This window comes from Scomber japonicus, chromosome 11 (assembly GCF_027409825.1).
Source record: "Scomber japonicus isolate fScoJap1 chromosome 11, fScoJap1.pri, whole genome shotgun sequence".
Classification (NCBI taxonomy): domain Eukaryota; kingdom Metazoa; phylum Chordata; class Actinopteri; order Scombriformes; family Scombridae; genus Scomber; species Scomber japonicus.
In genome coordinates, this window is record NC_070588.1 from 10,318,711 (window position 1) to 10,346,019 (window position 27,309).

Here is a 27,309-nt window from a genome sequence, read left to right on the forward strand (position 1 = left end):
GATTCACAAAAGAACATTATAGTGTACAGGGCTATAGGTGCTTGTTCTTGTATTTGTGTGATTAATTCCTCCATTAAATGGGAAGGATTTTTTTTCAGCTGTGAGGGTTTGATATGAGGAATCCCAGGAAGCAGCATCAACAATCAAACTATCATATCAGACTTTACACTGGCTAAGGTTTTATCAACTATTAATCACGGTTGTAAGGTCGTCTTTTCCACTTTGAGCATCCTTTATTGTAAGTTTCTCCTTTAAACATATAATAGACATATGATAGACATCGTCCTAGGACTTGTTTCTGCCTTTTTTTTGCCCTGTTAGCTGCGTTTAACATTATGCACACAACAGTAATGTTGACTGATACAATTATAGAGCGTAGTTGAGCCAGACGATGATCCCCTGATTTTCAACTTCTTTGATAGGGATGTGTTCTAGCTGTAACCTGATAGCTGTTATAAACACTGAAACTTCTGAACTGCCCTCGAACAAGGCACTAAATCCTTAAGTGCTCCAGGTGTGATGTGCTGTGACGAATCCTGTGCACGGTTAATCCTGCTGTGTGAAACAGTCTATATTTGTCTCTCAAAAACACTGTGTAACATGGTGTTTATGCTGTAAATCATGGTCATATTGGTGATAGAGGGGTGGTGGAGGGGGGACTACCGTATCATTGATGATTTAGAAAGAAAAGAGAAATGTGATGTCCTCCCACACTTTTTGAGTTTCATGGGATGCAGTTATCAGCCTTTTAGCCTTTTGTACTATACATCTGATGCTATGATGATGTTTTTCTCTTGACTGCAATCTACTGCTTACTCTCTACTTCCTCTCAGCTCATCTGAATCCCATGTAGCTGCATGCTGGTCAACAAATGTTGCTGAACAAAAAAATAATATCCTGCTTTCAGATTTTTGAGTTTTCAGACATTTATCTGATGTAACTGTGCTCCTTTGTATCAACATCCACGCTCTCTGAGTTGAGCTGCATGTACACACTCTTACCAACATGCACATCTGTCATTCTGCTGGCTCAGTTGCTTCACACTCCGTCCTTGCTCTTCAGTTCTTGAAAGGAAAACAGCAGTCCACCGCAAAAAGTAATGGGGCACATACAGTATAACGGTCATGTTCCTCTTTCAAATTATTAATGTTTATTAAGTCTGTTCTTTCTTTGTTTTTAGCATGTAGTCTTTTTGCGTGTTTCTTCATTTACAGACACTGACCCACTCTGTTATCCTGCACTCTTCACAGACCACGTAGCAGCACCAGTGAAACTTGCAGTTGCAGCGTTCGCTCCGTGTCTGCTGTAGGATGTTATGGCCTCTCCCACAGCACAGACTTTCACAGTTGTCCATGCCGGGGCTGGTCTTGTTGCAGATCCGGCCCTGCGTGCCTGCTGAGTCCGAGCCCAGGTCCCGCTCACAGAAATCTGGCGACTTTTCAAAGTAGACGAGTTCGTTGATGCTTGGCCGCCGCCGATGCGTGTGATGGTGGTGATTGTGGTGGTTGTTCTGATGGTGGTGATGGTGGTGGTGGTTGTGATGGTTATGGTGGTTGTTGTGGTTGTTGTGGTGAGAGTGGTCTAGTTGTCCGGTGTTCCGATTATGAGCCTTGATGAGCGTGGCGATGTGGAAGCGTTCTTTGAGGATTGAGCCGACCACCCGGAATTCAGGGGTGACCTGCCAGCAGGTCTTTAGCTGGCAGCTCCCTGATGTCCCGTGGCACTTGCATTTCCTCCTCATGTGGTCGAGCACCACCTGTGAAAAGCACAGACGGAAACAGGCAAAAAGAGAGAGTGGGATGGAGTGAGGAAGTGAGCAGAGGCGAGGGAGGGGAAAAAAAGAAAATGAGAAAGATTAATGGCTTTCTTGATCACAGGTTGCATTTGAAGTCAGATATAAACGGGTACAGACTGCATGTCATATTTCATACTTGCTTTACTTCAGTGTTTTTTCATTTGTCTGTTCTTCTAAGCAAGCTACGGTTCCACTCTACTATGAATGACACATAATGCCCTGAAGAAATATTGGTCCCGCATTTAAAAAGCCAGGTGGTCCAACTCTGAGTCTGTTGTCAAACATACTGATATCAAATAACACAGATGGATGCTGGCATTACCCAAACAGATAGGAGTGTCATTATTCATTTTTTGGCATCAGGTAACGACTTGAAGCATGACCCACATGTAGGAGCACATTAGGCACCAGAGCATTGCAGTATTTACATATTTTCACTTTAATGGTTTAATGCTGGCCGGTGAATTCCTTGACAACATGGATACTAACAAGCAACAGTAGATTTTTTCATTACATGTCAATGAACTAAAGCCATTTTCACTTGTTCATCTTGTACAGCAAACTGTAAGCCTTGATATAGCAAAGCACTACAATATCCACAATTTAAATCATATATAGGATCTTTAAAGTCTTAAAAAACACTTTTCATATCTACAGTACATCTGCATGCATAAACAAGCACAAAGTGTCCTGTTAGAGCATGGCCAACACTGCAAGACCAACCCACGCCTTTTAACAGCAGCAGCAAGTTTGTGTAGCAATCCCTGTAAGGACATTTCATTAACTTCCATTCATTGTGGACAGCGTAACTCAATGCCTAACTCGAACTTTAACCATAACCAATTTAATACCTAAACCTAACTTTAACCTTACCTCAATTTACACTTTACCCTTGACCTTAACCAAGAACTCAGAAATGACGTTTTGCCTCATTAGGACTGGGCTTTGGTCCCAATGAAGACTACAAGTCCCAACAAGGTTGGTGTTTGTACCGTAAAAGGTCCCAATGAGGTAACACAAGTACAGACAAACACACACACACACACATACACACAAATAGCATGGAGGAAATATTACTGGGATGGATGGGGCTCATGCCATGTGGGATGTACTGTGTGTGAGTGTATGTGTGTATGTGTTCATCAGTCATCACAAGGTCTAAACTTTAAGATCCAATTACCAACAGGAACACCGGGCCACCCAGAGTACTGACAGATGCTGCTTCTGCTGCCGCCCCTATCAACACACACACACACACACACACACACACATGCACGCACGCACGCTGGACACTTGCACAGTTAAACACATTGCACACGTGCTAGCAATAATGCTAATCTCCACACATGCACAAAATATGACTGTCACCCACACACACACAGACAGAGTAGGCAAAATTATAGTATAAGCTACTACTGTAATAGAGATAAGTAAAAGAGTTTGGTTTTCATGCTGTGGATGCAGTGAAGGTATGAGCATGGAAATCTCTTAAGAGCAAGAGCACCATTTGGATCATTTTGCCTGTTAAGAAATTATATAGCCAACCCCCGCTCCATTATTTAACTAAGATCACATCCATTGACGAGACAGAAAAAGGAACAGAAAAAAAAAACAGAGAAAAAAAAACTAGAGATGGGAGTATGTATCTATTTAGTGTGGCAATCCAGTTATCCACTTCTCCACAGCTAAGGTTGATCTGGACCAACGCCAAAAAAACAGATACTTCACTTTCCTTGATTCCCCATGCTTTATACCACTTTTCTCATGGGGAATGAGAACAAGTTGTGGAATACTTAAGAGGGCTTGGTTTGCGTGCAGCAAGGCTCCATTTCACGCTGTGCTGTGTGGGTTTCCCAATTGAGCAAGCCATGCAGCGTAAAGCAGAGGAGGGAAAAAAATGTGTCCCTGTTCTGGAGCATGAATGAGTAGAGAGGTGGATGAAAGAATGAAACTGTGATAAATGGAGCTACTTGACTCATCTGCTTGGAATGAACAAGTATAGCAAAAGAAAACACTCCAGTTTGCCACAGAGCCAAAGTTAATAGTGATCAGTCACACCGACTCAAAAAAGCAATAAAACAAAAAATATCAGACCACCTGTGGAGCAGGGAAGGTCATGATACATCCAACTTGATCTGCAACAAACTCAAAGATATACTTAAAGAGTTAGGGTTAGATTTCTTACTTGTTTACTTACATCTATGCAGACTTTCTAAATATGTCTACGTGATGATATGTTTATGTTACTATCACAAACTTTCTAGAAATGTAGGGCATTTGAGAAAATTAAATGGTCTGAAGCTGCAACTTAAAATCCTTTAGACAGTGTATTATAACAATTATACAGAAGAATGCAAACGATTTTCAGCTTTTGCATCACTGCATTTTTTAGCTCATAATGTGTTAGGATAACAGAAAGTACCATAACCAAGTAAGCATGGATTTTGGATAAACATGGCTCTACTGTTGTGTTTAAAAGAAAGTTTAAGGAAGCTGTGATCAGTGGTGAAGAGACGCTAGAGGCTGTAAGTCCTTTTTGTAAACAACATTATAATAGCTCAAACAGTACTTGCACTTTAAGAATTCAGATTGCAGCATTCGGTTCAGTTTTTACATAGGGGCAGAGGCAACCCCAGAATCACAAACATGCTGGCCTTAAACACACAGCAAAGTCTGTAATCATAAAGCTCTCCAACCCACTTAAACCTTAAAGAGTCAGACTGTCCTAGGAGTCATAATTGCATCCACATTGCTACTGTTTGAAGGTACATTCACAGCAGGATAGCAGTTTAAAAGTACAGTAATACAACAAAAAAGCTTTAAAAAAAGTCGTATTTCAATTGACATTTAATCATATTATTGCAGGAGTAAAGGCCAATTCTGAGAGATTATGAACAACAGCAGCGTCTTTCAAACTTTTTATGTGTATCCGAATAGAATGGTTTATGTAAGAATAAATATTTTCCTGAGGTAGAAACAACATGCAATGCCTGCACAACCGTTGCTGCTCTAGCTCTACCGCATGTCTGACTTCCATAACTCAGAGTCAGAGTGCGGAAAAATGCTATTTTGCTCCCGGTTTTATTAGCCTGTGTGTCACTATAAAAGGATAATAGCCGCATCCTACAAAATTTAATTTAGAATCAGCCACTCTAAGCTTACTTTTACAACTTCTTGCGACTCAACTTACGTCCAACATGTTAACCAATGACGAGGCCTGCTGCAGCCTTCTAGATTTAGAAGGGAATACAACTGGTATTTATTTAAAATGTAACATATCTGCCAGTTTGAGATCAAAAGAATAGCAACTATGAGTTATGTTTAAGACTGGATCTATCCATTAAACATATGAGGCATGCTGCACACCCTAAGGTCTGACTGGGCCGAGCTTGAAGTAAAAGCAGTTGCAGGCTCCTAAAAAACCTCAACAAAAGAATATAACTACAGACGAAAAGTACTTTGTGTGTGTTGGGGAAATGTCAAATGTTCCTTTGACATGTAGTTGAAAGGCAAACAGGTACAATCAGACTCTTAACAGGTAATAGGAAATAGGGAAGCTGTCTGCTCTTGCTATATCCGAAGTGGTCTGTCAGTGTGTAATGTGGAGTGTTGATCCATCTGACAAAAGAGCTCTGGGGAAACGCCTGTTGAGTACATTTTGTACAAGTGGAAAGTAAAGAAGAAATGCACCACAGCACCCCTGATTTAACTTATGAAAAGCCTACATTACACTTTGAAATTAATTTTGATTTAAAGGTGTCTGACAAAATAAATGACTCGTGCATTAACTTGTTCAAATGCATGACACTGCGTCTAATCAAATAACAAAGGAATGACTTGGCACAGGGAGTTGAGATCAATCATTTGTTGATTTGCATCCAGTCGTGTTCAGATTAAAAAGATGAGTCAGAAAAAACAAACTGTCTTTCCTGACCTAACATCCTGATCTTCAAGTCAATCTTTTTCCCAATTTGATCATATTTACCAGATATAAACTCTTAAAGTCTATAAATTGGCCTGCTTAAGCGATTATGACATGAAAAGTCGTTATTTTCTGGTTTCTTCCAGTTCACTTTAAGTTGTACCTGGGGCTATGACTGTGTGTAACAAAGGAGAGAGGGAGTTGTCTGTCTCTTTATCTGTGTTTTCACTATCTGACTTGACTACTGCGGAAAAAAGGAAGAAAACTGATGTAGTGATTTATGGTTACCCTGTTGTAGATCACGACAATTTGCCCTGAGGACATTGAGGGTTGGTGGAGGAGGTGCTGGGTGGTGGGTGGTGGAGCAGAAGGGGGAGTATACTGTAAATGGGGAGGTGAGGGGGAAAGAGAGAGGAAAAGAGGATGACAGGAGGAGGAGATGATCTTTGGATTATCTCTTTGCTGTTCCTCCAATGCTTGTGGACATGCAAAAGCTGTTTGTGTGTGTGTATTACAAAACACCTGTCCGTCTGGCCGATACTCTATCTAGGCTCAGCCATCATGTTCTGCTGCTATCAGCTTTATCCTGTAGATTAGATTATAATCAGTTTTCCAGTCTAACTTATCATGAGCCAGGAAATGTACAAATATTATCCACACAACCTGAGTCACATTATACAAACTATAAAAAGCTTGATTGGGAATAACCCTTTGCATAATCCACTTACTGTCAGCTATGGTAATATGTCTAGAGACTCAGTAGACTTTGAGAGGAGTTAAATGGGTCACTGTGTTAAACAGGGGAACATGCTGTCTGTTAGATCTGTCTGTAAAGTATTATTATTTATCTGCATTAAAGTATCATTATTTGAAAAGGTGCTTTACTTGATGAAAAATGGAAAACTTCTAATATATTCTATTCCACATGGGCTTACATGTTCAGTACATAGATGTAATTGCAGTTAGAAACAAACATCTGGCAAGTTTTAATTGGCTTTCAGAGTGAGACAGAGGTGTCTATAAAACAACCCCAGACAGAGATCAAATACGACATGTTGGTGGCAGATTAGGACTGCAAGCTACATAATATAGTAAAGTGGAGAGAGTACAACATGTTTGAGTAGAGCAGAGCAGACTACCGTGCAATGAAGGGGAGTGGATGAAGTAAACTAAAGATCAGAGGTGGTGTCTGGCCTGGTTACCACAGTCAGACATTCAAAATGAGTGCATTAATTAGGTAAAGGTGTGGTTATTGTAAGATGCATTCTTACTCATCTGCCCTTACACACTGTTTCATTAGATTTTCACCTTTACTGGATGACAAGCAGAATCAAAAGACACAAAAACAAGAGGCCAGAAAGAGACGTTAACATATGATGAAGGATGCCAGTCAGAACTGAACTGGAAAAGTTACTTGAGCTACCTGACTACCAGGACAACTGCACCTGCACACTTTACACACATTTTTAGGCTAGTTTCATTTTGTGTCAGGATAAATAGAATGAATATGTTGATCTTATGTATTTGCACATCTAAAACACATTCCCCTCACTAATACTCAATAATTACAGTGATTATTTTCTAGAACATCCAAACTTAATGAGGCAGTTGTTCCTTTGCTGCATGCAAGTGCCTGTTACGGCCTTTCCATAACACCTGCTGAGCATGACTAGAGTATGCCAAAGGTGAAGTGTTACCACACTCCTTTTAACCTAACGTTACACCTATTTTGTCATCCTATCCGAATATGAAGATTTGGCTGAGTCAATACTGACTCAGTGATAATGATCGCTCAGTGATTCCTCTCTACAAAGCTTTTTATAGAGGGAAAGTCCATGCAACATGACATACTGTACATAACAACACAAATATTTGATGGAGAGGAGTAGCAGCTACTGTGGAGTTAAGCAATGTGCTGGCTGTCTGTGCTTGTAAGATCTTTGATGATGAATCCTACACTAAAAAGTACTAGATTGTGCTCATTATCATCAAATATGTGTCTAATCCCCTTCACAAGCTAATCTTCAAACTGGGCTATGTGTACACAGGCAATATGGGAAATCTGTAACAGCTTGTTATATGATGTAAAACGCTTTCATTTTAGTCACAATGCTAATTCACACTTACGATCAACACCTTTTCGCAATAATGTTCCCAGTGTGGAGGCACAGCAGTTGAGCAACTTCATTGCCAGTCATAATCAACTGCAGTTTACCAGTATAATTTAGGGCTTATTGCCTGTTTTGTAGGGCGCATTGAATTTAATCACTGGTCAATCCCTGTGTCATCACCGTTAAGTACTTTTGGGAAAATCCTAATCTAATGTCTATGTGTCCCACAACCGACCCTTCTCACTGATAAGCAGCAGACTAGTCTGCACGCTGCCTTGTGTTTGTCAGTTCAAAGAAAATCTACCAAAGGGCCTTTAAAGCCAAGCAGAAAGCCAAGGCAATATCAAAGCACACAAACAAATCCCACAGCAGCACATTAAGCCCAGACATCACTTTAAACAAATCAAACGCCTTGCTTCAAAAGAACAGTTAAACGCACACAGACAAATACACACGTACACATGCAAACACAATGACATGCAATTACTGTGCAAATGCATATCTACAGTTTACATTACAAACTATACTACACTAGAACACATCTGTAAGTGCATGTGTGTGTGTGTGGGTGGGTTTGTGTGTATGTTTGTGTGGTATTTACTCACTGTTAAGTGCACACTTTGTCCACAGTTCTCATTTAGAGAGTCTAATAAAACATTATTACCAGCATAAGCACTTCCACCTGCTGAGCTTTTACTATGAAACATTTGCCTCTGTGTCATGTGTATGTGTGACTGTATGTTATAAGGGTAAGTGTGTGTACATGTGCTCATGCATGCCTGCGTGCATGTGTTGATGTGTGCGCAGTGGGTCAGATCAAATACTCCCCCTCTGTACTGTCAGGACTCTGGAATGCTCTGCACACCACTGATGATATGAAATGGCCTCTAAGGAGCTCAGGACTAACCCCGCACTAATGTTGCTATTTAGGATCAAACACACTTTGCTTTTCGTGTGGGTTCTGAGTCAACGAATTAACGTGAATGGCTTCTCCAAAACAGTTTATCATGGCTCAAAGGTTAAATTAGGCATAAAAGGACCTACGGATCTCACTATTGCTGGTTTGGATCAAGCCACAGGGGGTGCTGCTCTTAGATTCATTATGGTTCAAGTGAAGTCTGATGATGAAGCAATGTTGCACTTAAACATCAACAGTTTTCCAGCTGGGGGTATCTTAGTTGTCAACACATTTCTCTTGGGTGTGAGAGGTTGAGGGCTGAGGTTATTTCCCTTTTCACTGATGCTCCTATAGCTCTTGACTGAATTTCAGTCTCAAGTAGTTCCCTGAGAGGTTTATGAGTGGGGCTATTTCTTGGAGTCTCTAACACATCAACATAAAGGAGAAATAAAGCATTTGATTTACTTGCTAAAGTAGAAATCGTAGGCCAGCCGAATACAACTGTGTCAGATGCTTTTGACATGCAGTGCAAGTGTAAAGTCACCCTTAATGCCAAAACCTCATTATACTTTTTCATCATTACTGACAGATTTTTTGCTGCATCTTTACTCCCACTTATGTACAGTGAAGTCAGCAAAGTCATCATAAATCAGCAAAATACAAATACAAAATCATAACACTTGAGATGATTTGCAAAGAGTCAGGACAAATGTCTCAATTGTTTAAAATGTGTTTGGAACATCAGATTGACTAAAAAGGGGGTGAAAGGAGTTCAAGTGTAAAGTTTCCTTGCAGAAAAAGGGCATACCATATTTCCTTACTCCCCTGAAGTTAGGCCCTGATGGTAAATTGTAATTACCAGAAGATGCTTGCCAGTAACGCAGCACACTGTTGCATAGCCAGCACTGTCAACACCTGCCTAATGAACAAGACAGGATTCAACAGAACCTCAGCATTGTAACCACTGCAACATGAACACAAGGAAAGCCTGCCAAGCATTTGTTTTGAGGTGTGCTCTCTAAACGATGGAGAAGAACCTTGTGAAGAAAAAAGAGAAAATAAAATAAGTTGGCTAAGAAATTTACTGCCCCACTGAAGTGTTTCCATGTCTTAAGCAGCCATTTTAAACATGTAGTCAGGCTTTTAAAACTACTCTTATTAACTCCTGAACAGTAGTGTGATTTACTTCAGTGGAAATCAACAGTAACATGGAGGACTGGAGGGAGAATAAAACCTGATAAGTGAGGAATGCAAAACAAAATGTTGACTGTTTGACTCATGAAACTAATAAATCATACCTGAAGACAATTATAAATCACTTACATTAATTAATTTCCATTTGTAAATCAACTTTCACATTAAATAGAACCATTACTTGGGTAGCAAACACCTTAATTGACTGTTTTTACATTTTTTTAAATTTGTTTGGAGGGGATTTATCTATTACATTTTTAAATAATTAAAAATTTCTCATGTATTTTTTTACTAACTTCATTATAAAGTGAGTATAAACAAGCAGCTGGTTACTTTGCACATATACTACATACACGTAACTTTATATGTGACATTGATTGACATCATGTGTAGACAAATCTCCCACCTTATTAATTTCTTGTGCCTGCATAGTGTAGAGCACAGTATTATAATCAGCCCTGCTGGAGAGAAGTTGGAGGAGGTAGGAGAGGGGGAAGAGGGAGGGAAGGAAGGGCGAATCTCTTTCTACTTTCCGCCCCGGTGTTTGAAGTCTAAAATCTTTTGCAGGGTTTTAAACATCTGTTTCCAAACTGCCAGCAGCCACTAATTAGGGCTAAAAACAAGACGGGACGTCGTGAGAACCCTGGGGTGGGCATGAGGCGACATGCACACCCCGCTAAAAAACCACCGCATTCCTCTACTTAAAGACTGCTTCTCTGAAAGGGGGAGTGGGGCAGGGGGTGGAGCGGCAGAGTGAGGTGAGGTGGTAGTGGCGGGTCGGTGGGAGGAAAGAATCACGGGAAGGGTAGGCATTATTTTGAGGCCCCACCTGTCAGTGTTTTCTGTTTGATACTAGGGGCCATGTGAGTGCTTGTGTGCTTGTGTGTGAGTGTATCACAAGATCTTAGAAGGGTTTTGTTGCGGCTTTCAATACCATTTGAAGTCATCAAGGTGCATGGTATTTTACAGTATATACACTAAGTTTGCTCTATGTCTCTCCCTCCTTTTGTCCCCCTCTCTCTATCTCAGTTTCCCTCCTTTTTTTCCAGCCAGGTATTGCTTCTGTACGTTACAGTGAATGAGTAATCTTCAGCTTGTGGTGAGCTCTAACAAGTCAGCCAGACTCTTTTGAGCAGCTCCATGTAAAAGCCAGTTTAAAGAACCCTACTAAGGTCACCAGGGGTCATCAGGCTTGTGTCAAAATATAAGAGGTACAGGTCAGGAGCACTGGGTATCATTTAGTCCCTGCTGGTCGTAACCAGAATCTTTGCAAAAAAAAAAAAAATGAGGTGGACTCTTTGATGTTGCTGATGACTGCCTCAGCTCGCCTGGCTGGAAATAGAAGCCTGGCACACAGAAAACAAAATTTATTGTGAGGAATCTGAGAGCCAATATTTATCCTTTCTAAATATCCTTCTGGAAAGATCAAACTGTAAATTAAAATGAAGCTGAGTAGAAGCACTTTCAGTTTGTTGTTTTTTTTCTTTTGAGCTTCTATTGCTCTCCTCCTCCTCTTTTAAAGGGTGTAATTACATTTTCAGATTTTGAAATATTTTCTTCAAGGCCTGTCACCTGACAAATAGTGGAACTGGCCTAGTTTGATAAACCTGTTTTTATATGTACCATTGTATAACCATTGTATAAAGTTAAATAATTAGTCTGTATAATTTACTTTGTTAACATTGCCTTTAATTGGCATTGTACATTTGAAATTATGCCTCTTTTATAACAAGGAAGCACCGTAATGAACTTATCCTGTCATTTTTTGTTTCCTGTCAGGTAGAGTTGGTTTCCACACCTTATCTTTCCGATCAAATTCATAACACAACCCACTAGCTACTGTATTTTTTAACACACACACCGAGCCATTATACTGCAGAGCAATCTGAGTCAAAACACATGAGAGACACCAGCTTGAGTCTGACTCTCTCACTCTAACTTCACAGTTTTATCAAGACAAACACAATGAAGAATTTCTCTGTCAGCCTTTTGCCAACTCATCTCTGTGGTAAATATTTCATATGATGAGCTGTATCATACAACCATCATCAATTAAGGTTACGCTTATCATATAATGAAAGCAGCCCTTGAATATTAGGCTAATAGGCTAACATGTGTGCTATCATACCTAAAGTTTTTTTTAAGTTAACAATGACCATCTCCACATGCCATTGTAATATTAAAATGAAGCTTAATGTAAGTTCAAGCAGGAAAACTATCTTATGTTACTCATGCATTATCATTCCTCTCTCTCTCTCTCTCTCTCTCTCTCTCTCTCTCTCTCTCTCTCTCTCTCGCTCGCTCTTCTGTTTCTCCTAACAGCTAATATTAACTATTTTTGTTAAACCAATTTTGTCGTTAAACGATTTTGCAATAGTATCAGCCAATCATGTCTTAGTTCTTCTTCTCATGTCCTTAATCTCAGCATCCTCTTTATCCATCACCACCACCAGTGTCCATGGGGGGATATCCTACTCTACTGACGACTTCATTGCAACAACACACAACACAACAACGATGACCTCAGGATGGTGTCCAATCACCAAAGACTTTTTTACATTTCTCATAGTTGTGCATTTGTCAATAAAATACTTGTTCGCTCTAATGAAGTCTCTCCTGATTAAAATAAGGTTAACTTCAAGTAATACTACCCTTAACCTTTATAACCCATTATTGACATTATTACACATTAAATTCCACACTTACTCACTCAGTGTCTTGTTGGACAGGCTGACAGGAAAGACAAAACAGGATCAAAGCTTGGATGTTTTGGATGTTGGATAGTGTGTAGATCTCCCTGCCACTATTTCCTAGAACTTAAGTATAAGGAAACATGTGACCTCAAGGGACACAGTAGACATAGTAAAGACAACACACTGTCACTGAGTTTTGTGCAATTACTTAATACATCCAAACAGAAAGATAAGGATTAAAAATGCAACATATTCTTTCCTTGGCTCATGACATCGTTATGACTCATGTCAAATCAGCCCCCACCCAAAGTTTACTTCCAAATCCACAGCACTGATTGGTATTTATGTCACTAGTTGTACATCCATGGCTACCATCGCATCTACCGCTGGGAGCTGCTAGCTGTTGTTCAGTTCGACTGACGCTCTCCACATTTGTGTTTTGTCTGCATAATCAAGGAAACCAGAAGTAAACTGATGGAAAGATACAGGCCCAAATTGCTAAGGAGGAAACGGGGAACAATGAACAATTTACGGTCGCTTCTTGTCTCTGTTCCACCACAGAGCTGGAGATCGTCAAGGCTTATCACTGTCATTTACATCTTTCTCTCTCGTTGCCCAAGGCAGAAAACTCTGTAGGAACAAGTTAGCCAAAAGAAGTAAGAAATCACAACAAGAGATTCAGTTATTAAAGCCGCTTCAATGATTTGTTATTGGCATACAATTTAGAGTTTCTAAAATACTTATATATACCTCAGAAGCATCGTATTGGAGCTTTCTATGCTGCAAAAAATACCCCAAAAGTAACTGCGTGACAAAAAATATAGGTGTCTGATTTCTATGTAATGATAACTACAAGAGAGATAAATACTTTTTTAAAATGAGAAATAGGGAAAATCTACTCAACTATGGTTTTCACTGTCCTTAAAATCCTGGCTGATATGACACAAGCTGACTGAGCACGGCCGGGACACAACCACCATCACAACAGAACAAAATTTGTCTAAACTGGTTACCTTCCTCATCTATCAAACAGAGACTGAGCGTGGTCTGTTTACAAAAAAAGCCCTCAGGAAGTTAAAGAAATTATAAAAAATTCCCGAAATAAACAGCAAAGCAGGAGCATGGTGCAGCTGGTTAAAACAGTGCTACTTAAAATTAGATGGCAGTTATACTCATCTAATGGTCTTTATTATACAATGAATCTGACGATAACACAAAAAATACTAGTTAAATGCACTAAAATCAACTGACTTCTATTGGCTTTAACATAATTTTGATTCAATGTTTCAGTGAATGGTTTTGAAATATTTGTCAAAGGGATAAGTAATATACGGTGAGTCAGAGTCTGAAAGAGAGGGAACAATTACTCCCACCAGACATGCAGGGTAATCCCTAATGCTGTGTATTTAGGCAATCCAAATACATGAAAGAAGAATCTTATTGGGAATTCCCACTGTGGTCACCTTAACTACACATACTTCTCCTGGCTTTACACTGGGAATTCAGTACATGACACAGCACAAATTATGCTTGATTGGACACCAAGCTCATAATGATATGAAACTTTTCTTTTTTTTACTTGAAACTAACCAAACAAAACCAGAATTAATTGAAAGCTTTCTCCAAAAAAGCTGATCAGTGTAACAGAATTAAATAAAAACTACTAAAAGCTACTATAAAACTGTCACATGCATAAATATCAACTGTCTTTTCGTGCATAGAAATTTTGAAAAGTTGCACCACCACTAATAACCAGAATAGCAACATTATAAACTATCTATCCTCCATTAGTGATGTTTTCCAAGCAATTCCTTTTGTGGGAGAATTTCTCCGAAAGAGGGAGAGGCAGTTATTGTATGTTTCATTGGAATAAAACCGTAGTTGTGATAAGATATCCGGAACACATTTTATCAGAATTGTTGCAATCAGTGTGTTGTGTTATGATAAAGGTCACATTTTAATTTGAAGTATTTTCAAAGAGACTGCAGATATGTAGAGTAAACATGGAGCTTAGGCCTGTACACTTGCAAGCACACACCCACACACACACACGCACAGACACGGAATCCCTCGTCTCTCATCTATCTAAATATAAATATACACAAACAATCTATGACAGCAGAAATAAACAGCAGTGTAATAATGAAAGACCAATGTTGACCTAGCCAATAAAATGTGTGTCGTTCACTGTAATGTTATCACTGGCCCAGTAGCCTTCTAACCACACAACCTCTATCTGTTTTAGCGTATAGTGGGTTTTTTTGTGTGTGTGTAAATTATATTAAAGATTTTGTAATATTTAAATTGATAGCAGAGATATTGCAGATAATGAATCTAATTGTGCATTGCAGATGCATAGAGGCTCAAAAAGTAACCAAACTCAGTGATATGTGGAATTATGGTGGAAATAACAGAGCGTTCACTTCGCATAAACTACCTCCTCACACTATTATGTTTAATTTAAAGGACTCCTCCAATGATGAATGTTGTACTTCTATAAGCTTAGTGGACTTAATACAGACTGATTAAAAGAAGAGTGGTCAAAATTTAAGTTAAAACTAAAGCAGCTCCCTGACTGGTAAATATCCATGTCTGAAACTTCATGCCCCCAGTTTGTAACACAGGCTTCCTGCTAAAAAGTAGTCATATCCAAGCCCCAACTGAGATAACAATGGTGAAACTGAGAGGTGGAGGGATCAGGTTTATTTTTTGAAACTTTGGAAAGCTCTATCCTGTCGTAAAAACAAGTAGTGTTCCTCCTGACAAGTAAATTGAACTTGATGCGTAAAATGGCCCCTTTTAAATGGAAGAAAAAAGTCCCAAATTGCTGAAGTAATTTAATTAAAAGTGAGTCAAAGCTGTTCAGCACTGGGGCAGAGTAAACAATCATTTTGAATTTGTCTGACATGAATGGGTAAATGTAATCAAAATCTTCCTCAGAGAAAATGTTGCAAGGGTTTCTGTTGCAAGACGAAAATACAAGTGATGCAAGCTTGGGGAAACAAAACACACACGCACGCACACACACATGCACACACGCGCACACACACACACACACACACACACACACACACACACACACACACACATACATATATCCTCTCATTTCAACTCACCTGTCTGCCAACTCTATTATTATGCAGCCTCATACGGGCATGGATGTCCTTGTAGGTCTCACGGGCATCCAGGAAGTCCCGAGAGAACTTCTCTCCGAATTCCACATCAGGGCTGCAGCCGCCCCATTCCCAGGAGTCTTGGGGTCCTGGCAGGTCAGCGGGGAAGTGTTCCATGACGCCATGTACCATGCCCTTCCCCCGGTGGATGGCCTCCAGTTGCAAGCGATGCAATTTGATGCGAAAGGCCTCCTCGTCGCCACGTCGCTTCTCGTCACAGCCGCACGCCTTCAGTTTGCCCATGGAGCAGGCGTTGGCCACCGCGTGCACCACGCCTGCTGCTGCAATTGCATACGCAAAGGCACTCTCTCTAAAACCTGTTGAGGTGAGAGTGGAGGAAGAGGAGCCATTTCATATAAACAGAATTATGATGTTGCTATATAACCTAATGTGGAATGTGAGAAGCATCAAAATCAGGAAAAACAAGTGTTTGGAAAAGAAAACCCTGGAATATTTTCTTTAAAAAATATCTTAGTCCAAAACATGTGTTCAGTTAAAATGGCAGTTGCCAAGAGGAAGATGGGATTGACACTCTCTGAACTGACACCATACTTCACTGCTATGTCCAAAATGACATAAGTAACACATGAAGATCTTATGAAAACTGACATTAGGACTGTGTCAGTGCTCTGGAATTTGCATTGTTTCTTTTAAGGAGCGTCTGTGGAGGCATTATGAGTTATGTTATAACTTGGAGTTTGTGTAAAATGTTATCAAATGACCTGCGGGCAGAACATACCACTGTGCATGTGTCATGAAGCTTTCAGGTGAAATGAGAGGATTACCAGGTAGATGGAAGATGTGGAATGACATTTGCTAGATAACAAGCCACATTCAGATTGCTATGAAAAAGACGGAGTTTCCTCCAGTGTATTGAAACCCCGGCCGCTCGCCAGTTCTGAGCTGACTCCCTCCACCAGGCAGGCCTAAGCATTGGGGAACTAAAAAAAAAAGGATTTTAAGATGTTTTCTAAACTAAAACGTGATGTAGAAGTAGCATACCTCCTTTAAGGTATAGCTTGCTGTGGTTGATAGAGAGAGAGAGAGGGAGAGAGAGAGAGAGAAAGAGTGACAGAGAGAAAGAGAGAGAGAGAGAGAGAGAGCGTGTGGGTGACAATGAGGCTGCAGTGACTGGAGCAGTGGGTATAAAATTAGCAGTATAGCTGTGAACAGTGCAGTATTTACAGTTTATGCTGTCTGTCAGTCAAAATATGCTACAACTCCTCAAGACCCAAGCCAAGTTCCCAAGTTATGGGGGTTAGCCCTGTAGCTAGCAGCTTTTCCAGCCCAGGCTCACTTAAGATGGACTCGTTTAAGGTGGACCAGCTATTCTCATTTTAGTGACAATCTCAGCCACTCCTCCAAAGCTCCTTGCTCAGCACCCCCCTCCCCCACAGGCCTAACGTTTCCAGTGGAAACCCTGAAAAAGGTGCTGTTAACAAGTGCTGTTAGTTGTGGTAAATGGTTCATTTTTACCCAAAGTAGAATCATAGACTCAGAAATAGAAGCAAAACAGTTTCCTTGGTTAAATTTCTGCTGTAAAACCGCTGGATACAACTTTAACATGTAAAGTGATTTTCCTAACCCTAAAACTCAGTTTAATAACAGCCAAATGAGCAAAGCAATGACATCTTTTAACATCTCTGTTAGCAGTGTGTGCCATGAGGCTTGGTAAATATACACTTTAATGCTGTTTTGCACGCTTTGTTTCATACAAGATAAGTTATGGTGTTCTGTAGTATTAGAGCTTCCTCTATTTTGATAAGGATACACAAGACTGTGTTCACATGTTTATATATACACACATGCCAAGGCTCATAAAATCCAGGGGAAAACATCTGGGACAATTGCAATTAAGTGTTCCAAACACTTGCGTACTTTGCCTCTGTAGACCAGCTGAACATGAACACCCCTTCACCACACCTATTGGAGGACACACACAGAGGACAGACACACTGTTACTAATCAGGGCTGTTTCTACTTGTGTCTGTCCTACTGTTTATGTGTAAAATGTGTGGCTGTGTATGTCGCTGTCCAGCTGGTTGCATATGCTATCTATGTAATGAGTAGAATGGTAGCTAGATAGCACTGGCATTTGTGCTGCAGCACTCTACTAAGTAAGTCCTACTGGGCCTTTGAACCAAATTGGATGCATTTCTGGCTCTTTATACTTCCCGCTGTAAAACTCTCTCATTGCTTTCCTCCACAACTAATCCATTTACCTTCTTTAAAGCCTTCAGCACTTTCCAAGCTCTTTCTTCCAGCTTGTAACTATTACCTTTGCTATTCTTAGGTGAATGGTTTGGTCACTGACTTACTTTTCTGGCTGACTGAGTAGCAACAGATGACTGGAGATTGATACTTTTATCTGGTTTTATTATATCTCGCACTTAAGCTTGAGGATCAAAGCGTGTGTTGTTGTATGTGCATGTGTTTAGCTCAGAGCGGTTGAGATGACTTACTCCTTGTAATCTCTTTAACGTGGCTCAGACAGACTAACTGCATGTAGAGGAGGTAGTTAAATGACTATGTGCATGTAATCTCTTTATACAATGTGTGACTGCTTTGGCCTTTGCATCTAAACACATCCCTTTCTCCTAGACAGCAAGACTAACTGGCATGTGGCACATGTAATGAGTGCGAACGCTACCACAACAGATCTGTAATTCAGCCAACTAATGTTACACCACTCTTCTCTTACACACGCATACACTGGCAATATAAACACACGTATGTATCCATCCTATCTATGTTGATATAGTTGTGTGACCAAAAAAAAATCCATGTCCAATTGTGGAATCCGTGAATATTGAAGGATGAAGTGCGACAGCAGCACTTGCACTTGTACCCTCTACAGTTTCCCTTCATGTTTGTTGTTATATCTCAGCTTACTGCCTGTTAGCATGGTACCCTCAGGTTCTTTAAGCCCCACTGGCAGTCTTACTTACTGGTGTAGAAAACAGTGAAGATTATAATGGAAACTTGTGAAGAAAACATGAAAAGAAACCACGCAGGAGTTTATAGCACAGTGCTTGAGGGGGGAAATGATTCAGGCTGCTTGTTGGAGTCAAATAAAAAGCTAGGAAACTGGCACTGCCCTTTTTAGCACTGTTTGATGGTATTTCCTTTTTATATTTTTTAGGTAAACATAATATTATTTGATACTTTATGAAACATGATCTACATTTTGACACCCTTGCTGTCAGGCTGTAATTCTTTGATTTTTGTGTGCTAAAAAAGGGTGAAAAAGCACGTAAAGAAAAAAAACTTGTACATAAACTCACTGCAAATACAAAATTTGTGCTGCTTGATCAGAGTATGCTGACCTTCAACTTTCCATCTGATGACTAAAACACAGTTATGATTCAAACATTCCTGCCTGGGTCAAAACATGTAGATTAAGCAGAACCTAAAGATAATTTGTCATAATATGATATCACTGCTGTGATGATTCAAAATGTGATCTCTTCCTTAGAAATATGACTCTTCTTTATATTTGACTATAGCAAGATCTATCAGATAAGCCCAAGGCAAAACTAACTGAACTCACTCAAACAATTTTCCCATTTGAATTCCAATAAATAAAACATTTTATTTCTGGAAATGCACTGGAAATCTTGTCTGAAGAAATTCTTTAACAGTGTGAATGTGTTCACTGACAGTGTTACGCTGTAGACTGATACTAGCAGTAACATCTTGTAACTTGGACTAATAAAAACCACTAAGGCAACCAGATGCAGATGGACTTTCAGTCAGCAAGGAAGCTGGTGGGCTTCATATAAATTGAACAAGTACTACCCACAGTCTCTCTAGATGCACATTAACTGCCTTTAAACCTGCATTAATAGATTTTTTGGTGAACTGTGGGCAGCAGAAGCAAGTTGTGAACACACAATTGACATATCATCACCATATAAAGCTGATATGGTGAATATGTTTGCAAGCAGTTGCTTATTTACACATCCAGCTGACATGAAGCAACACTAACATTCACTTGGAATCGTGTTTCTGGCCACCTGTTGAATGTAAGTCCAATATTCGCTCTCCTTTTAAGTCTGATTTAGTATCCACATGTTTAGCTGCTAAATGCTCTACTCTGCTCACCAGCTTGTTGCTAATTTTGCCCGTCTGCCTTTTGGTGGTGGGCTGATAGTTGTTTTTTCCGCTGAAAACAGCTGCCTGCTGCGTCTGGAAACAACGCTGATGAGGACGAACCAGAACAGTAAAGTTGCAGACTATGAAACCAATGCAAAGAGTTAAACAACGCCGAGAGGCTTCATAGAGTTGAGGGGGAACTGCAGAGTTGGTGATAATTGTCTGTGGGTTCTTTGCTATGAGGGACTCCTTTCTTGTTAATATAAAAAATTGTTATAGCAGCTTTAATGTGCAGCATCTGATTAAGGGCAGTTATGAATTTGGTTTTATACCAGACAAAAAGATGCACACATACAAACTCTTGAAACTGCATGACTATATACATATACAATTTGACTCACTAAATCACACTGTGTACCTCTCCTCCCCTCTCCCACCTTGACTCACACAAGGTGGGGGAGGCGAGAGAGAGATGGCACTTAGGCACAGCCTCAAACATAGAAAGCCTGTTTTAGCTCTTGCCCTGCTCTGAGCCAAGATCTGCATCGCAGGCCCCCGGAAGACTGGGAACAAATCAATCTAACAAATAATTCACCGGCTGCGGCACGCCCGGCTGAACTGATGGCAGAGGAAGTGGCAAAATGAATTAAAGATTCAAAGGAAACTGTCACTTTGTGTTACAGAAACCGACTAAACAGGTTTATGCTTTTGCCACCGAGAGTTGGGAAAGTGCTGAGAGCAAATTCACAAGCACTTGCACTGGCAAGGGAAGTAAAAGCATTAGGAGCAGCCCAGCGAGGGAGGACGAGAGAGATAGAGACACAGGCAGTGACAGAAAGAGCGAGATTCTCCTATTCCTGTCTATCCATGTAATGTCTTGCCTGATGTCCTCTTTAGCCTAGTTTTTAATGCAAGCTAAACGGGAATGAACATGGCCCCATAAAAGTTATCAGAATCCATCAGCAGAGAGATACGTGGCAGAGGATCCAAGCAGCATCTGATGTAGTAAAAATGAGACATCTAAACAAACAGTGTGGTGAAGAGAACCTGATATTCAACTTAAAATAACTTTGTAAAACATCCAATAGAAGATTTAAGAGAGCTTTGCGAGAATATCTGAATATGAAAGGATAAAATGCCCAAGTGTTTTATTAGAATGGATTCACACAATGACACAACTTGTAAACTTGTAAATGCTTTTAAAAAACTCAGATAAACTTGTTGCGATAGTAACAGAGCTAAAAAGCAAAAATACCAGTTTGGCCTGAGACTACGTCATTTATTTTCTCTAAAATCAGTTACACTAAAAACTTATGTTAATCTCCACAACTCCACCTAATCCACATCTATAATTCTGCCTCATTGAAAGTACTGCCCTTTTGCAGTAGCTGCACGCAATAATGGCTGCAGCGTGTTAACTTGTATCAATTTTTAGCTTCTGTGGAGCGGAACGTATCAACATGTAACAGATGAATCATTCGATTTAAAGAGGTTGTTTATGTCAGTGGTTTGGAGTTTCTGCACCCGAGGCAAACCAGGGATGCCAGACAACTAGCAACTGCCTCTACTAATAATGACAAACAGCCTTTCAATGAGTCAGTAAGGAGTGAAAGTAAGATCAGAGGTGTGTAAGCATACACTGCAGTTAAGAGTTTTTGTTTGTTTGTTTGTTGTTTTTTGTCTTGATATTACATCCTCAATGAGGGTAAGAAAACAAAAGTTCATTGACTAAGGAGAACATAAATTATAGCAACACCCCTCCAGGAAACATTTGACACATTTAATCAGCTTTCATGACGGGGAATTCCATCATGGATATCAAATTGTATTTAAACCTTTAACCCTAAAAACTCAAAACTTGGAATTAGATAAGATTTTTTTTCTTCTTTTATGGTAATTTCTAAAGTTTTGGATGTGATATTTGCATAGAAGCCTTTAAATAATCCACTTTTGAGCAACAGCTGTGTCCTCATTTGGTTAAACTGAACGCCAACTTAACTCAACACTCCAACAACCACCCACACTATGCACTGTTCATCTCAAGCTCAGGCTACTAAGAAATTGATGCCTTTTTCCAGTCAATAACTTGGGATGAGTCCATCTGAAGGCGTCCCGACTCTAAAGATCCTCTTTCATCCTTTGTGGTTGACTGGCAAAGCTCCAAGCAATACAAAAGCGTAACAGGAAACTGATCTGCATGAGTACTGGTAATCTTGAGGTGACTAACTGCTTTTGAAGTTACCTGCTCTTTTGTACCGCCTATTGAGAGAGATACTGTTAGGTGGTTAGGAAAGTAGATACTAGTCTGCTAGTCACTAAATATAACCTGACCATTTGGAGGACTTAATTCCTGTGAGATAACATTCAAAATATGTATCAATGGCAGAAAATGATCTCTTTAGATAATCTTTTGAATGTGGAGATTTACATTATATCAACACTTTTTTCAGGACATGCATCTTTGTAGCAGCTAATCTATCCTATAAGCCTCGTCCTTTCAAGGTATTCTATCAAAGCGTGTTTGAGGATGAAACCACAGCCTGTTTGAAGACCAAACTTTTGAACTGTATGCTTGTACTCCATTGTGTTTTTTCAGCCCAGTGTCTTGTAGGTTTTATCCAATGGACAATGCAACTTTGAACATTTAAAGCTTACATGTTGCTTCCCCTGTTACTGTACTGTACTCATATTTTAAATGGAAAAGATACAACATGGCTACAAGCGTACTTTTGTGTCGTTTCCATAAAACTGACCTCTCTTGAAGACTATGCTGTCGTAGGGTATTTTGTTCCTAGTCTCCAGGCTGGAGCAGTTCCAGCGGTGCCCTCGGAATTGGTGCTGGCACTCGTGGATGGCAATCTGGATTCCCTGAATTGCTGAAGCCGTCACGTCTGGGTTCCGCATGCACACCTCCAACTGGCGCCGTGTCAACCCCGGCAGTGTCAAACACACAGTGTTGGCATTCAAGATTGGGTCGATGTTGGGGAGTTTCAGGCCCAAGATTTCATTGGAGTCTACCCTGCATGGAGCAAATAGGTTGGGTTAAGAAAAAGCACCACTCTTAAATCTTTAGTCTCTGACCTTTTCAGTGGAAATGTAGAAAAGTTGCTCACTAAAATCTCTTTTGGATCAGTTAAGTTTTCTCAATGGTCTTTGGGTGTTACACCAACACTCAGTCCCCACAGTACCAAACACACACCCGGACTTGATGATCCACAGTGTAGTTAATTCCTTTAAAATTTCAATCATACACATACTCTGTCTTGTAAAACCATCTCCAGATGCCGGTTTATTGAAGGGGAAATGTATTCTCAAATCTATTACACTGCAGTAAAATTCCTTGTATGTTTTAACATACTTGGCCAACAAAGCTGATTCTGATTTGCTAGTTTTTTTTGTTTTATCAGATTGATTCAGTTAATGATCATGCAAAGTTGTCACCAGCTTAAAAACAGTGCCAAGATTACTGACTATTGTTTAAGGCAACAAAACAACAAATGCTTAGAGACATCGAACAAAGAGAAAAGGCTCTGAGGATTGTATAATTTTAGAGAACATTTTAGTCTCTTGAACTGACAAAACTTTGTTTTGCACACATTAAACGTGTTGCACGCATGCACTGCACACACTACTTCTACACTTTGATGTTGACTTAATTGCGCAATATAATAGTGAGTAAAACAGGTGAGTTTAATTGGGGGGTGAGGGAGCAGCAGCCACTTTATTGGCATGACTCCAGTAGGTGTAGTAACAGTTTTCAATACACGCAGCATTCAAGACAGAAACTTACCTGCCTCACAAAAGCACCTCAGAAAATCCGCACATGTAAATTCATTACTCCTTTGACTTAAGGTGTGCCCCTGTTCTTGACTGTCAGCTGCTTCTGTAGCTGATCAATCATGTGAACAACAGTAATTCAGCTGACAGCGGTCAAAGCTCTTTTCTACTTCACAGAGAAACAGTTGCAGCAGTAACGAGGAAAACACAGGCTGCGCTGATGACGGCTTGAGAGCTGAAAGGTGCCCAGCTTTTTCTTTTCATTATCATTATAAGTAAAACACAGGTTGTGTGTTTTAAGTGTTAGTATTGCTGAGACACACAACCGCATTTGCAGTCAGGGGCATGTACAGCTGTGGGCACACATGCATACACACATGCTCCAACACACCTTGACACACAGCAACACACATGCAGCTGCAGAAACTTTGCATACTACTTATTTCCTTATTTTCTCAACATGTGTATTTCCACCGCTTTCTTCTGCAAGCCTCTATATCAAAGCACAGACTTGGAAATTCACACACCACCTTATGATCTTTCTGAAAAAGCAACCAGTAGCCTTGGGCATAAATCAAAATCCAAAATACAGCTTGTCGTGACATAAAGTGTTGTTCATTTGTACGATAGTGCCCTACTTTCTAAATGGTACTGCATTTTTAAAACTCTATGCTTAACTGTAATTCCAGTTAATCTTCTGTTGCTACCTGTTGTGCTTCCTGCTTTTAGGGTAGACCTGTTTCAACAGCTATCTTTCAATAGGGAAACCTTTGATTGGAAGCATTGTTTGGAAATGATGGGGTGCATGGGAAACAGATTTCTTTTTAAAGTAGGCTAATGTTTCATTCCTTATTGTCTTTATTTTATTTTATGATGTTTATGTTAACTTTGAGTGCACACATCATCCTGAAATCTGTGGTATATTTTAAATTAATTTGGATGGATGAAAGCTGAGTAATCTAGACTATGATCAATGATAAATTAATTAATGTGTAACACAGTGAATCACATATTTGTCAATTCATTTTATGACTCTTAATAACAAAAGTGTTCTATAAGTGTATTAAACTAACAAAGAAGTTAACTTTCTAAAGTTAAGTTTTTAAAAACTTAAATTCAGATATCACTTATTTAACTCACCTTTTATCCAAGAGACAGATCACCACCAAGACGCATGTCATTCTGAGGATTGACTGATCCATTTCGTGTCTTGCAATAGAAAAAATAGCAGAAAAAAGTTTTGAAAATAAAGAGAAAAGAGTTTGATTCAAAACAAAGTCCAATATTCCGCCTCAAAGTTTAGAGAGGACAAAAAAAGAGGGAGGTCAGGTCAGGTCCAGCTAAAAGTTGGCGCTGGACTTGACAGATCCGACGACCCCGAGTCCAGATGTGCCAGCCAGCGGCGGGATACTCATTCAAGAAAAGTTTCATCAACCTCTCCACTTACTGAATGGAGGAGATTTGCTACAAGTTTGAGGAAATGTCAGTCTTTCTCACACACATCCGTGCACATCCCGGTATCTCCGCCAAAGCATTTGCATTGATAAAACATCCGAGAGAGAGGGCGGCTGTACCAAGATAGGCGCTCTAAATGAAGTCTGCTTGACTAGTGATGTTTCGGTGCGCACCGATAGTCCTCTAAACTACTGCACTTAGCGCTTCGCCAGCCCACTTTTTTGCGTCACTCAGGGAGTAGGAGAGCGCCGAGGGAGGTCAAGTGCCTCGTTAAAACAGGATAGAGATCCTTTTAGATAAGGAAACCAGAAACACTTAGCCTGCGCCCTCTGTGAGGGAGAACATTTATATTCACTGGAGGAGCGATGCTGAGGATGAGGATGGTGATGATGAGGAGGACTGAGTAGTCCGTATTGAAAAAGAGAAAATTGCTTTTGTTTTTGATCTCAGTGACTAGAAATTTGGTCACAATGACGATTAGAGTCATTTAAAAATGCCCAATTCAGGACGGAGTTTGACTAATTTTTGTTTTATGATTAAAGTGGTTGATTTATGATGATGAAATTATGAAAGAGCATTAAATTATCTTTACTACTTTGTCCTCAAATGAGACTATGTTTTCAAACCAAATACTGTACTTGTATATGAGTTAGTATCTGTGTACACACACTCTTTGTATCCTGTAATGACAAAAAGATGTACAATAATGACCAAATCTTGGCAGAAATCTGTAATTACTTTATACTTAAATGCTTCACTTCACTCTTTATCTTCTATCATCTTCTATCTCAGAGTAATTCAATTATCTTCAACCTACAGTGAGGCTTATTTTCCCTCTGGCTTAACTTGAATTACAGGAGTTATCCATTGATTTTGTCTTTCACTTCCATAAAGTGGAGGTCTTGCAAGAGAGACATTTTAAAAAATCAAAGTCTAAGCGGTAGAGTGCTGACTTTTAGATTATAATATGGGTCCAACCCCAGAAACGCTGAATCCTACACAACAGCATCTTTACATTAGACCTCTCCTTGGTAAGCCCTTTTTTTTCAGACCATAAAATGCTCCAGAAGACATTAATACATTAATTGTTTTCACAGATCTAAGTGCTTATCACATGAAATGTGAACTGATCTTTATGTGTGAAATTGATATTGTTTCCCTTTAATATGTTTTTAAATGAAAGCTCCATTTCAGAGGAGGGTTTGCAAAGTTTGGACACAGTCAAGATTAAGACTGTCTTGTTCTCTGTAAGTAGAAAAAGTTTGATGAAAAAAAGAATGCTTGTTAAAATTGCCGGCTGAAGTTCCCATTGCTCTCCAACATTGCCTGTGTGTCACAGCCTTTAATCTTTTGATTTAAATGACTATAAAGTATAACAAAAAGCTCCCTTGTTGATGAAGACCACATGATATCACTCATCTCGGTGCTTTATGAGTAGCTTAGAATAAAGATTCAGAAACCACAAATAAAAAGGTTTTCCCCCCACCAGTGGAGGGAAGCAAGCATACTGCCAGTATGGAGTCACCAGAGTAGTAAAACACTACACGAGTTTAGCATTCAAATGCAATTTAGTCGCCATACACAAATTTAGAAGATCAGGGGAACAATCCCACATCAAATCTTCTCCCAGAGGGATCTATCACAGCACCCTGATCTGAGACGGCAAATTTTGTGCTTAATTAGTTCAAGGCATGTAAGTAAAGCAGGGTTGTTAGCAGACTTAGTGGTTTTGTGACTTTGAGTTTGGTTGTTGAAGCAGGATGTGTTGAATGCTGTCATCCTAGTTGCTCTTGCTCTCATCATGATTGATAATAATCATGAATCACAGCTCTTATGTAGCTTTTTAAATGTGACTCAAACATTACTCTTCTCTCTGTACTTAAAGAATCAAAAACAGCAGCAGTGTTTTTGATTCTGTTGTGACACTATTGTGAGCCAGTTAACCACTCCTATAAACCAAATTATGAAAAGGTGTTTTTTTCTCTTTACTGTAAGAAGTAAAGTAAACTCATGGTTAGTTAAAAAGGCTTACTATGAGCATTTTTCCATTAATCATGCTAACATTTCATCTATTTTTAATTGAACTTTTAATCTAATTTAGACTTGGTTAGTCACAATTATGAGATAGTTGACCAAAATATTACTTTTTTCTCTCTTTTGCTTGTAAAAATGGGCTTCCATAGCGAGATTACTTTA

General features: G+C 39.6%; 1 protein-coding gene across 1 annotated transcript; it reads right to left on the minus strand.

Moving 5' to 3' along the window:
* Positions 1 to 1,204: 1,204 nt before the first annotated feature.
* wnt10a (wingless-type MMTV integration site family, member 10a) lies at positions 1,205 to 24,860 on the minus strand. The gene is made up of 4 exons (XM_053328245.1): positions 24,799 to 24,860; positions 22,635 to 22,900; positions 15,730 to 16,103; positions 1,205 to 1,756 (listed from the first exon to the last, which is right to left on the minus strand). Exons 1-4 carry the CDS (start codon positions 24,858 to 24,860, stop codon positions 1,205 to 1,207), a joined length of 1,254 nt encoding a protein of 417 aa, XP_053184220.1.
* Between the last annotated feature and the right edge of the window lie 2,449 nt (positions 24,861 to 27,309).